At 43.1% G+C, this 12909-nt stretch overlaps 1 protein-coding gene across 4 annotated transcripts in view; it reads left to right on the top strand.

The window, feature by feature from the left end:
• Positions 1 to 414: 414 nt before the first annotated feature.
• Positions 415 to 12909, top strand: part of acaca (acetyl-CoA carboxylase alpha) — a 32575-nt gene continuing 20080 nt past the window's right edge. For 2 of the 4 annotated variants that reach the window (XM_041953014.1, XM_041953017.1), the window contains exons 1-27: positions 926 to 1002; positions 1834 to 2092; positions 4128 to 4260; positions 4534 to 4672; positions 4872 to 4981; positions 5353 to 5434; positions 5551 to 5649; positions 5891 to 5997; positions 6104 to 6214; positions 6406 to 6615; positions 6727 to 6897; positions 7515 to 7676; positions 7912 to 8075; positions 8184 to 8334; positions 8544 to 8647; positions 8755 to 8982; positions 9184 to 9334; positions 9443 to 9577; positions 10220 to 10366; positions 10455 to 10643; positions 10917 to 11017; positions 11228 to 11316; positions 11493 to 11617; positions 11906 to 12019; positions 12311 to 12424; positions 12515 to 12604; positions 12733 to 12851. In XM_041953014.1, coding sequence (XP_041808948.1) covers positions 1863 to 2092; positions 4128 to 4260; positions 4534 to 4672; positions 4872 to 4981; positions 5353 to 5434; positions 5551 to 5649; positions 5891 to 5997; positions 6104 to 6214; positions 6406 to 6615; positions 6727 to 6897; positions 7515 to 7676; positions 7912 to 8075; positions 8184 to 8334; positions 8544 to 8647; positions 8755 to 8982; positions 9184 to 9334; positions 9443 to 9577; positions 10220 to 10366; positions 10455 to 10643; positions 10917 to 11017; positions 11228 to 11316; positions 11493 to 11617; positions 11906 to 12019; positions 12311 to 12424; positions 12515 to 12604; positions 12733 to 12851 — 3575 coding nt within the window. In that variant the 5' untranslated portion in view covers positions 926 to 1002; positions 1834 to 1862. Of the gene's footprint in view, positions 538 to 925; positions 1003 to 1082; positions 1219 to 1833; positions 2093 to 4127; positions 4261 to 4533; positions 4673 to 4871; positions 4982 to 5352; positions 5435 to 5550; positions 5650 to 5890; positions 5998 to 6103; positions 6215 to 6405; positions 6616 to 6726; positions 6898 to 7514; positions 7677 to 7911; positions 8076 to 8183; positions 8335 to 8543; positions 8648 to 8754; positions 8983 to 9183; positions 9335 to 9442; positions 9578 to 10219; positions 10367 to 10454; positions 10644 to 10916; positions 11018 to 11227; positions 11317 to 11492; positions 11618 to 11905; positions 12020 to 12310; positions 12425 to 12514; positions 12605 to 12732; positions 12852 to 12909 lie in introns of those variants that run through there. The other 2 variants (XM_041953015.1, XM_041953016.1) reach the window with 2 other exon arrangements.

A 12909-nucleotide genomic window follows, 5' to 3' on the forward strand; every position in this document is an offset into this window, starting at 1 on the left:
GAGTTTTTTAGGACTGATTAGGGATATTACTATTTCTACAACACTTAAAGAATACTTGAATAATTTTAAAGGAAAATTAACAATAGTAAAGGAGTTTGAGAGTTTTAATTTCGTTTCAGTTGGAGAAGAAAGTGTATTACTTTCAAATCCACTATATTTCGTTCTTCTAACAATTATTTCATTTCCTATTATATCATATTATATACTACGGATAATGTTATATAAAATGTTGACACAATTTTTATTGAATTCCTCACAGTCCTCGGTGTACCGTCTTGGGTGTGGAGGCTTTTCTACTTAATTCATTTCTATAGCGGAAGCTGCGGTCAGAGGTCAACGTCCAGGAGTAACCTGCCTGCGCATCATCACATCACCCCACTCTCTGCTGTTTAAGCGTCTGTTGGAGCTGTGTGACCTCATCATGATGTGATTTTTTCATCATCACTGGAAACAGAGATGTCTGATAGACACATTTAATTTATCGATCTCTTGGACTCAACTTTTTTTTCAGGATTACGTTTCGGTTCATCTCCACCGGTGAGTTGCTAGCCTGGATGTTTATCTCAGATTATGTTACACAAGTCTGCTTATCATTAGTTCCGTCCATACGCTGTCGACCACTTGGCAGTACAGTATACCTGCAGTGCACTCGGCAGTATTAGCGCCGTTACTGTGGCGATATATTAGCTTCTGCCGGTAAGCTAGCTAACGCCTACGTTATTAGCATCAGCACCTCAGCTTATCTGTGGCTGCTGCTGAGGTAGGAAGCTAGCGTTGACTTGACAGGTAATGCTAGTCAGTTGTCTTAACGAGAACCTTGGCCAAAAAGACGTTATGCCTTCTATTAAGATGTTTCATGGCAGAGGTTTCGGTCTGCTAGCAGGCTAAATGTAGTTCTCGGTAGCAGTTATCATTTTGTGATGTTCCCCTGGCTTACGTTTGCTGTGTGCCTGTCAGCAGTGCTCGGCTTGTTTTTCTGGTCCCGCAAGCAACTATCGATAGGTAAGGTGTGCCTCACCTGAGAGTTTGCTCTTTCTGTTTCATGAGCAGGTGGAGAAATGTAGTTCTAGCGACGCAAAGAAGCAGAGTTTGGTTGGACAGCAGCGTGGCAGTTAAATGATATATTACTGTCTCCACAGGATGATGTTAATTATTAATGTGCAGGACATCTTTGGTAACTCAGCTTCTTAATAAGAAAGGGAGGTCCAGTACTAGCAGGTAATGTTGTCTTTGTCTTTGCGATAAACTCATCTCTGAAATTAGCGCATGCTACCTAAAGCTGTAGTCATACAAATGCCTCAACCATCACATTGTAAAGCAACAATGGCTGAAGGTGTTTTTTGTGTGCACTTGTTTGAATTGGCAGGCACACTTTAGGTGTATCTCACATGCAAAAGGAAGGATTTACACATGTTTTGTAGGGTGAAACTGAATATATGCTTTTCACATAGGAAGTGTTGTTTCATGAAGTTGTGGTTATTTTGTTCTTCAGGTTCTTCTGTCTGTTTGAATACTGGTAACAGTATGACCAGCGTTGCATGCAATTGGCATGATTTCATCCATTTTCACTTGTAATGTACAGCTGTTTTGGTGTGTTCAGTAATGGTGCCTTTTTCAGAACCTGCACACAATGTACTGATGCTCCCAGTGTGAGGCCACGTGTTTCAACATCAGCTGCTTTATCAAGATACTTAAGTTCATGTAACCCACTTTTGCAATATGACAAACAGCGTCACATGCCAGCCAAGTCAATCTTGTGTCAGACTGTACCCTGATATTTGGACTCTGTATCTCCTTTATAACTGTTGCTGCCGCTGTTTTATTTCTTGCCAGTATTTGCAGCCTGTTCGTGTCGTCCAGCCATGGCACAGCAGGATGGTGCTGCTAAGAAGAACCCTGCTGTCGCAGCGTTGCACTCTCACTTTATGGTGGGATCAGTGTCAGAGGAGAACTCGGAGGATGAAATCCAAGGGAAGCCTGAAATGCAGCTGGAGGAAAAGGAGCCTCGGTCCTTGTCACCATCCTCCTGTAGCTCAGACAGCACCTATGAAACTGGATTTGACCACATCGATGGCCCCATCCACAATCTAAGGTCAGGAATCCAAACCTACTTTGTCTGTATCACCTCTAGTCTCTTTTTTTATCTGTGATGATTTATTCAGTTATTAGAAAACTTTTCCTTTCTCAGGAATGCAGACCAATTCATATTAACATCATTTAGGAAGCTATTTAGAATATTTTCCTAACTTTGAAAATATTCCAAGTTCTTTTAAATGAGTCATATCTGTTGCAATTTAAGTACTTTTGGATTATTTACTTTTATTCAGTTGTTAAGATAAGATAAGATAAGATAAACTTTATTAATCCACAGCTGGGGAACTTTGGTGTTACAGTCAACATCATTAACACGTATACACATAGTGATGCATTGAATTTACATGTTAGGACATTAAGACCTTACATTTAGCAGCCTTGAATGAGATTATTTCCTAGTGGCTATAAGGCATAGAAATGTGACATACAGATAGGGCACCTGCAATTTCAAATCCTGTCTTTTTGAGACTGGTCCTATTGCAGTGGGCCTGTAGTCCAAAATGAGTACACTCTGTTCAGACTGTGTACCCCTCCTTTCCCGGGTAACCCCTTTCACAGCACATGTGAAAAATGTGGTTTCACTAGCTCCACACTGCGAAAGGGTTTCTCTGTGTCTCTGAGGCCTGAGGTAGGCCTGGGAAGCAGGAATACACTTCAGAATGTTGGCTTAGGAAAGCTGGCAAAATGTTCACTCACAGAAATTCTCTGTCAAAAGTAGCTATTCAGTACAGACCGAACTTTGTGCAAAACTTGCAGCACTTTTTAGTCTCTCTGTCAGCTCCAGGGTTTTCACTTGGCTCCCCAGACCCTTCATTTTACCGTCACTTTCATGGATTGGGGATTGTAAATCCCATTTTCCCCTAAAGCCTCACAGAGGATTTGAGTTTGTGATTCAAATGAGATTTCACCATAATTATGGACATCTTCCTTCCCAGTTGGTCGAAGTGGCATAAAACTGCTTTTTTTCCACTATTTCTACATTTGTCTGCACATTTTCTAAATGTTGTGATGTTATGCAGCCAACCATGAGCATAGTGGTGTTTTCTACTTGCTGACTAACTTTGTGCGCTAGTCAGGAAGGTTGTGATTTTGTCGCAACATGCTATTTTAGAACAGCAATAGCTATAGAAGACATCAGGATCTTCTGGATTATCAGTAATTGCTTTGTTCAGTCTGGGTTTGTGTGATCAGTTTCACAAGGAGAAAGAGGATGAGGTAAGAAAAACTGAATGAAACTGTGATGGCTTTTAAACTGGATGTACTGGATGGGGGTGTCTGCCTCCTCCACCCCCCTAATTTTCTCTCTCATAGGACAGAAGAAATTCTTGCAGCTCTACAGCTGGATTGAAATCAGAGCCTTTATTCAGCTGGGACTCATTTGCCTTGTGCCGGCAACCCCGACAGTGATGCAATAATGCAGTATCAGGCCACAGAAGCCAGCCAGCCAAACGAGCCCAGGCACTGCCACACCCTCCAGTTGATAGTCATGTCCCTCCCTCGGTACTACCCACTCCTCCTATAGCTTCCCAGTGGGGAGGAGCTTGATTCAGAGAGCTCTGCAAGTCTGTGTGAGGCACAGGCCCAAGCATGTAAACATGTCTGCAGACTGTAAAGCGTCTGCCCTGTTGTGCACAATGTGTTCTGCTCTGTCACTGGTTATACGAGACCTTAGAGACCGTAGACCTTTTACTTTTGCTGTTATATTTAACAGTTATTCCAAAATCATGAATTATTCCAGTCTGTAAAAAGTGTTCTTCTTTAACATTTACAGTTATTATGGATTAAGGGGAAGCTGTAAAGTTTAAGATAAGGGACAGTACTCACATCCTCTGTCACTTAGATCAATCAGTCTGTTATCAATATGAGGTGATATCAGTGTCTTTTTATCTTCTGGGCTGTAATCATAAACTGTCTTTAATGCTGCTGCTGAAAGACTTGCATAGCCAAAAATGAGAACTTGTTATCAGCATAGCTACCGAATAGAGGTGTCAAGCATTGCATGCATTCTTTGTATTTCTTAATACTTAAAACAGGCCAAGCATGTCAGGGTTGCACCTGGTGAAGCAAGGCAGAGATCGCAGGCGCATTGATCTCCAGAGGGACTTCACCGTGGCTTCTCCTGCTGAATTTGTCACCCGCTTTGGTGGCAACAAGGTTATTGAGAAGGTGATGATTTTTATTGAGCACCCTCACGTCATATTCAGAAATGAACCTCAATAATATGTACAACCTCTTTCAAACCAGTGAAACAAACCAGATTTGCTTGTGTGTTTGTTATCACACAGCTATGAAATCCAACAACTATTTAACTATATAATTTTGTGTATATTGTAAACGCAGTAGTATCTGTGTCATGTTGAGACCAGCCATCATTGATGAAATATTTAAACTTCTGTGAGCAAAAACAACATTTGTAACTCAACTATTTTGCTTCTACAGGTGCTTATTGCCAACAATGGCATTGCAGCAGTCAAATGCATGCGCTCCATCCGCCGCTGGGCCTATGAGATGTTTCGCAATGAAAGGGCAATCCGCTTTGTTGTAATGGTGACCCCAGAGGACCTGAAGGCCAACGCAGGTAGGCTTTAGCATGATCTGATCTCAACATGTATGAATGAAGGACTGGAAAATGTATGCCCTTCAGCTCATTTGCCGTGCAACCCAAACATCCTAGCTAATTCAGAAGACAGTTCTCCAGTGAGGAACTTTTGTAGGTGCGATAATGATGAAGATTAATTGGGGAAAAAAATGGTTCTCTGTGTTTCTGTCTTTCACAGAGTACATCAAAATGGCAGATCATTACGTGCCTGTGCCAGGAGGGACTAACAACAACAACTATGCCAATGTGGAGCTCATTCTTGACATTGCTAAACGCATACCTGTTCAGGTACCACCACACACTTAATAATTACATTACATTACATTACAGTAATTAGTAGGGCTGCACTTGATTACTCGTTTAGTCTATGAAATGTCTGAAAATCCTCAAATTGCTTCTTGTCCAACCAACAGTCCAAAAGCCATTTACTATCATAAATGACTAAGAGAGGGAGCAAATCCTGACATTTAGGAAGCTGGAACCAGCAAATCTTTGGCATTTTTGCTTGAAGAAATGACTGAAATGATTAATTGATCATCAAAATAGTTGGCAGTTAATGTCCTTTTGATCTTCTTACGATTGATCGACCAATCGTCACAGCTCTAGTAGTCAGTCATTTGATCATTGATTGATTACCTGTTGTCATGTATTCCTTACAGGCAGTGTGGGCTGGATGGGGTCATGCCTCAGAGAACCCCAAACTCCCGGAGCTGCTTCACAAGCACGGCATTGCTTTCATGGGTAAGTGAAGCTTCTTACTTTATCACTTTAAGGGTAAGGGTAAGATAAAGGGTTAACAGTTTACTCAACTAAATTTCTTTTTCTTTTTTTTTTTTAATTGCTTACTCCTTCCTCAGGTCCCCCGAGTCAGGCTATGTGGGCTCTAGGAGACAAGATTGCCTCGTCTATCGTGGCTCAGACAGCTGGCATTCCAACCCTGCCTTGGAGTGGCACGGGTAGGTCACAGTTTGTGTGTGCTCCAAAGATGATCTTCTGTTGAGGCTGTTAATGATCAGCGTTTGAAAAAATAAAAGCAATTAATCACCAATCAGTGATTCTTGAATTCCCCCAGATTTAAACTTATGCTGTGTTTCTTCCTGAGATTCATCTCAGATTTCAGAAAAAGAAATGATTAGAATCACACTATATCACTGAAAAGTATGCACGGTGAATACGCTATCTGTTTGTCTTTCTCAGGCCTGACAGTCGAATGGACAGAGAGCAACCAAAAGAAGCGAATCATCAACGTTCCCACTGACGTATACGAACTTGGCTGCATCCAGGATGTGGAGGATGGTCTTAAAGTAAGCATGTCATCTGACAGTTCATAATTCCAAATGCACGTTGATTGTTCTGTTGTATAGTGTGCATACTTGCATGTGCTGGAAAGCTTTATGTTTCCATTGCCAGGCTGCAGAGAAGGTCGGCTACCCCGTTATGGTGAAGGCCTCAGAGGGAGGTGGAGGAAAAGGCATCCGTAAAGTCAACTGTGCTGATGATTTCCCTAACCTCTTCAGACAGGTAAGGGAAAACTCAGACTAAATCCGATTTGAAACATCATGCAGGGCTTGAAACACATTGTAGAACATGGTTTGAATGGATTATTTGAGACACGAATGGAAAATATGGCAGCACCAAAGTGGATTTATTGGGTTTAGTGTTTTTTGTGCGTTTATTGACTGCAAGAAATTACTTTCTGTTTGGCTCTCCAGGTCCAGGCTGAAGTTCCAGGCTCACCTATTTTCGTCATGCAGCTAGCCAAGCATGCCCGCCACCTAGAAGTCCAGATCTTGGCTGACCAATACGGCAATGCCATTTCCCTGTTTGGTCGAGACTGTTCTGTGCAGCGACGGCACCAGAAAATTATAGAGGAGGCTCCTGCTACCATAGCAACCTCTGATGTGTTCGAGGATATGGAAAGGGTACGACCATTATATATAGCTGATAAATAGAGATCTAAGGCCAACTAAGAAAATTCAGATAAACTAAACCTTTTGGAACTTGATATGAATTGAGTTGTTTTCTCGCCTCAGTGTGCAGTGAAGCTGGCTAAAATGGTGGGGTACGTCAGTGCAGGTACCGTAGAGTACCTCTACAGCCAGGATGGCAGCTTCTACTTCCTGGAGCTCAACCCCCGTCTGCAGGTGGAACACCCCTGTACTGAGATGGTGGCTGACGTCAACTTGCCCGCTGCCCAACTGCAGGTCAGTCCAACCCGGACGCGTCTGCAGAGACAGAAAGCGCACGCTCTGTTACATCACATGCAATACGTTTGAGCCTGCGACTGTCCTGTAGCAGACAAAGTTAGCACGCCTCACCGCTCAGCACTGGATGGCCCCCTGTCTCCATGGTAACCGACTGCAAAAGAAGGAGGCGGCACGCAGGAACTGTGTAGTAGATCCAGTGGTTGTGGCAGCACTCTGTCACGTGGTCCGTTCTGCAGTGTTTATGATTGTGTGTAAATAGGTCAGTGGCAGTCAGGCTGAAGGGCAGTGTTGCTGGGAAAGCTGATTGGGTGTTACTGTGGGAGTGACACACTCTCTGGCACAGAGCACTAGAGTATCTTTTTCCAGGCAACAACAGGACTCACTATCTCTCAGCAATATGTTGTGTAGAAATTGTCTAGAAAACTGAGATGAGATCAGCATAATGGGGAAACTTATGTGATTTATTAAAGCAAATCCATCACAATCCATATATGTGCTGTAATATGTTGGTAACCCTGTTTGTTCTTGACCGGTGAGCATGTCCCTTAATGTTGTCTATGTGCCAGTTCCCAAGCATAAACTTGAGTTGTGCTAATGCTGCTATCTTCTGTCAGATTGCTATGGGCATTCCTCTTCAAAGGATCAAAGACATCAGGATGCTTTATGGGGTTCAGCCCTGGGGAGACTCTCCCATTGACTTTGAGGGTCTATCGACAGCCCCTTCCCCACGGGGCCATGTCATTGCAGCACGTATCACCAGTGAAAATCCTGACGAGGTAAGCTTCGCTCTCTCCTGGCGCTCAAAGTATTTGCAGCGAAAAGTTACACAAAGTCTGTGATTTGTGTCCTGCTTCTGTTCAGATTTTCACTTTGCGATTCTGTTGCACCATAAATAAAGCCCCTTGTTATGACTTCTCTGAATGTCAGAATCGGCTGTTTTTGCTTGCTGATTTTGGTTCAGTTTGGGAGAAGATGAAATGTGTTTGTGTGTGTGTGTGTGTGTGATCGCAGGGTTTCAAGCCAAGCTCCGGAACAGTGCAAGAGCTGAATTTCCGCAGCAATAAGAATGTGTGGGGCTACTTCAGTGTCGCAGCGGCAGGAGGGCTGCATGAGTTTGCTGACTCCCAGTTTGGACACTGCTTCTCTTGGGGAGAGAATCGTGAAGAAGCCATCTCGTGAGTACTCAAGCAATTTGATTTATTTATTGCTAATGTGTGTTTAACATGGGAGATGTTTTTCCCTCAATAGTTGACAGTCGTATTTATGTCTTAATCTTTTTCTAGCAACATGGTGGTGGCTCTGAAGGAGTTGTCTATCAGAGGAGACTTCAGGACCACAGTGGAATACCTCATTAAGCTGCTGGAGACTGAAAGCTTTCAGCACAACAGCATTGACACCGGCTGGCTGGACAGGCTTATCTCAGAGAAGATGCAGGTATGCAGAGAATGCAGAGATGTCCCAGCTGCAGCCACTGGATGCTAAATGAGAAAAAAAAATGTTAAAAACATAAAGTACAGACCCATATTATAATGTCAGTGCTGAAATCGCACCACATCCAAGCGTTGAGATAATAGTAACACATTGCAGCACCGTGCAGTTTGAATTTAAGATTGAATATTTAATGTTTTTGATGTCATGCGCAGGCGGAGCGTCCTGATACCATGCTGGGAATTGTGAGTGGGGCTCTTCATGTGGCAGATGTCAATCTAAGGAACAGTGTGTCCAACTTTCTGCACTCTCTGGAAAGGTAAAAATATGGCATGTTACAGTAAAGCATTTCAAGCAGTAGATCTTCAGGAGGAGTGTGTGCAGCGGTTGAATAGGAAACCATGACGCTCTCTACTCTCTGACCAGGGGACAGGTGCTGCCAGCACACACACTACTCAACACTGTGGATGTGGAGCTGATCTATGAAGGTACTAAGTATGTCCTGACGGTGACACGCCAGTCTCCCAACTCCTACGTGGTCATCATGAACAACTCCTCTGCTGAGGTGGACGTCCATCGGCTCAGTGATGGAGGTCTTTTGCTGTCTTATGATGGAAGCAGCTACACTACCTACATGAAGGAAGAGGTGGACAGGTAAGAGGAAGCAAAGTTTTAGAATGAAACTCTCATTACTAATTTAGCTGCAACTTAGTGGAATGAATATGCAATACTGAAATGACACACCTGTATTCTGCTAATTCATTGCCTGGAAATATTGCGACTCAGTTAACAGAAATTAGTTGTTGCACGTAAGTCTTTCTGGAACTGTTAAAACCAAATCTTTTTTCCCTACAGGTATCGCATCACAATTGGGAACAAGACTTGCGTTTTTGAAAGGGAGAATGATCCTTCTCTGCTGCGATCTCCTTCAGCAGGAAAACTTATCCAGTACACAGTCGAGGATGGAGGACACGTGTTTTCTGGCCAGTGTTATGCTGAAATAGAGGTAGATTTCATGTTCATTTTGTCCACAAGAAAGATGGAATCGGTTCAGATTCCCTTTACTTTTGTTCCAGTTGTACAGATGTAAACTTTGAACTTTGTTAAATTCCAGGTGATGAAGATGGTAATGACCCTTACGGCTGCAGAGTCCGGTTGTATTCACTATGTGAAGAGGGCTGGAGCAGCACTGGAGCCTGGCTGTGTCATTGCCAAGCTGCAACTGGATGACCCAAGCAGAGTGCAACAGGTACCTTGCTGCTTCTGAATGATGTAATCTACACGGGTGTTGTATATGCTTTATGCAAAGGAAGGATTTCCTTCCTACAAAATGACCCAAAACATGTCATATTTTTTTTGTTTATTCAGAATATCAGTTTGCATATTCAGTTATTATTATAGCTATTATGATTAGGATAGCATGCATTCAAATTGCACTCTACCTACTGTGCTCTATGAGACGTATTTATTAGTTATTTGGACCTTCGCATTTTTAAGAGTTTCTTAAGTTACTTTATGAAGGCAAAGCATCAGTGAGGCAGGAAATGGAGCCTGCCAACTTAGATGGTTTCTTAACTGTCTAAAGGGAGCAGGTGTTAGTATAAACATCTGATGCAAGCTGATGTCAGAAAATCAGGTCGCAGAGTTCATGGTGTCGAAGGAGCCCACTTCAGATAAATGTGTCACTACTGATTAGGTTACAATGACTAAAGAAGAACAATGTGTAAACTCCACGTCTTGTACTGCTGAGATTATTCAGGCATTTAGACAGGTTAGCCTGCCACTACTTCCCACTTGACTACATGACTGACAGCGCTTATATATGGAGCATCAGCACACGCACAACAATGCTCTAAAATGTGTGTAATAAGTATTTTTGTTGGCCCTGTAGGCGGAGCTGCACACAGGGGCTCTGCCTTCTATCCAGGCAGTGGCTCTGAGAGGGGAGAAGCTGCACAGAGTCTTTCACAACACACTGGATCATCTTGTTCACATAATGAATGGCTACTGTCTTCCTGAGCCTTTCTTCAGTGCTAAGGTAAGAATCCATACACGCCCACGCATCAACATCAGCTCCTCCAACTGTAAGCAGGTCATTAAATATTTGTCTCCCCTGTCTGTCCTAGCTGAAGGAGTGGGTGGAAAGGTTGATGAAAACCATGCGCGATCCCTCTTTGCCCTTGTTGGAGCTTCAAGACATAATGACTAGCGTATCAGGTCGCATCCCGCCTGCTGTGGAGAAGGCCATCAAGAAGGAGATGGCTCAATATGCTAGCAACATCACCTCGGTGCTGTGCCAGTTTCCCAGCCAGCAGGTGACCCACCAACACATGCACACACCATGCTAACTGTGCCCACAGAATCCTTATTACGGCTGCTGTCGAGCACCTCACTATTTTGCTTTGCCTCTGATGTTTGTCTTGTTTCATTGCTTGTGTTTTAATCAGACATTTCACACCCATTTAGGATCTCACTCTGGATATAATGGGAGCAGATAGGGGTCATCAGTGCCACTGGGATTAAATTCTTACGAGTCTCCACTGCTATTGAGATTAAATGCTTGTGTTGTTTATCTCCCTTCGTTCCAGATCGCAAACATCCTGGACAGCCATGCTGCTACGCTCAACAAGAAGTCAGAGAGAGAAGTCTTCTTTATGAACACACAAAGCATTGTTCAGCTGGTACAGAAGTGAGTATGATACTCTCTGCCTCATCACAATTCAAAACTTCACACATTGATCATGTAACACTGAGATTAGTTGTACTTTATATTAGCTGTTTTCTAGTCACTAGATCTCTTGTGCCACACATTGATGGATCTGCTTTCTGTCCGTATGCCCACTTAATACATTGCTGCATTGTTCCTTGTGTCAGACCAGACTGTTTTTGTCTCCAACAGGTATCGCAGTGGCATCCGAGGTCACATGAAGGCGGTGGTGATGGACTTGCTCAGGCAGTACTTGAAAGTAGAGATCCAGTTTCAGAATGGTGAGGAACAATGGCAACACACTTAATTACTGCTGTCAAGAGTTCATTTTGGTGGCATGTTGCCACATGCACTTACTCATTCTGTCCACCTGGTGGAGCTCTTTAACAATAAACTCTCATCATCTCTGTTGTTGTACAGTATTGACTGGAGCTCCTCTGTGTTGGTTTGTTAACAGGACATTATGACAAGTGTGTGTTTGCACTGCGTGAGGAAAACAAAGGCGACATGGCCAATGTGCTCAACTATATCTTCTCCCATGCTCAAGTGACCAAGAAGAACCTGCTGGTCACTATGCTCATTGTAAGTGTCTATTTGAACACCTTTGATTAATAACTGATAAACACAGACTTCCCTACCAAAACTACAAGATATTCTATCATCATATTCATATTTTATTCATATTGGTTCTGTTACAGAAAGGTCATTTACAATGAATGTGATTGCTGTAAAATCTAGATGTAATGTGTTGCAGCTCAGCGTTAGTGGGAAAGCTGCTTTATGATGTCTATACATTACTGAGATTATTCCTTTTTCTTAAGTGTTTTTAGGTATCTTGTGATGCTATGTAATGTCATGTCCTGTGTCTAGAACCAGCTGTGTGGCCGTGATCCCACACTAACTGATGAACTGATGGCTATCTTGACGGAGCTCACCCAGCTCAGCAAGACAACCAACGCCAAAGTGGCACTGCGTGCCCGCCAGGTTAGATACAGCAACTGTCATGCAAACTAGAATCCTGTAATCAAGTGCATTTGAGAAACCTGGTTTCCCCCAAGTAGACTTCTCCGGGTTGCTTTTGTAGGATTTTCATAAACAGACACTGTAATAAGCTTTCATAGCAAAGCTACATAAGGGCACAATGTTTCATGACCACTAATTCACATAAGATCAAATGTTTTAATAATGTGGATAGAGCCACGACCTTTGACGAGAAGCTTCATCACCAGATGTCACTATCTAGTCTTTTTTAACCTTTCCTCCCTCTTTACCCAGGTGTTGATCGCTTCCCACCTCCCCTCTTACGAGCTACGGCACAACCAGGTGGAGTCCATCTTCCTCTCTGCCATTGATATGTATGGCCACCAGTTCTGCATCGAGAACCTGCAGGTAGGAAATAAAGGCGTAGCAAATGTGGCTTTATGTAATGCTCTGAAGAAAGTGTTCAAGATGAGCAATCATCCTTTGTTTCTTTTCCAGAAACTGATCCTTTCAGAAACGTCCATCTTTGACGTTCTGCCCAACTTCTTCTACCACAGCAATCAGGTAGTCAGGATGGCTGCCCTTGAGGTGAGAGGAAATAACCTCAATCCACAAATCAATTTGCCTTGACTCAATTCAATATAATTAGAGCGTTAAAACGCAGGAGATTTACTCATCCAAATAATATTTTCTGTGGTTTTCTCCGATAACCACAGGTGTACGTTCGCAGAGCATACATTGCGTATGAGCTGAACAGCGTTCAGCATCGACAGCTGAGGGACAACACGTGTATCGTAGAGTTCCAGTTCATGCTTCCCACCTCGCACCCAAACAGGTATCACATACGCAAAATGGCTGCAACGCTCACACGCCGTGCATCATCTTTGCTGCTG

This window comes from Chelmon rostratus, chromosome 14, assembly GCF_017976325.1.
Source record: "Chelmon rostratus isolate fCheRos1 chromosome 14, fCheRos1.pri, whole genome shotgun sequence".
NCBI lineage: Eukaryota > Metazoa > Chordata > Actinopteri > Chaetodontiformes > Chaetodontidae > Chelmon > Chelmon rostratus.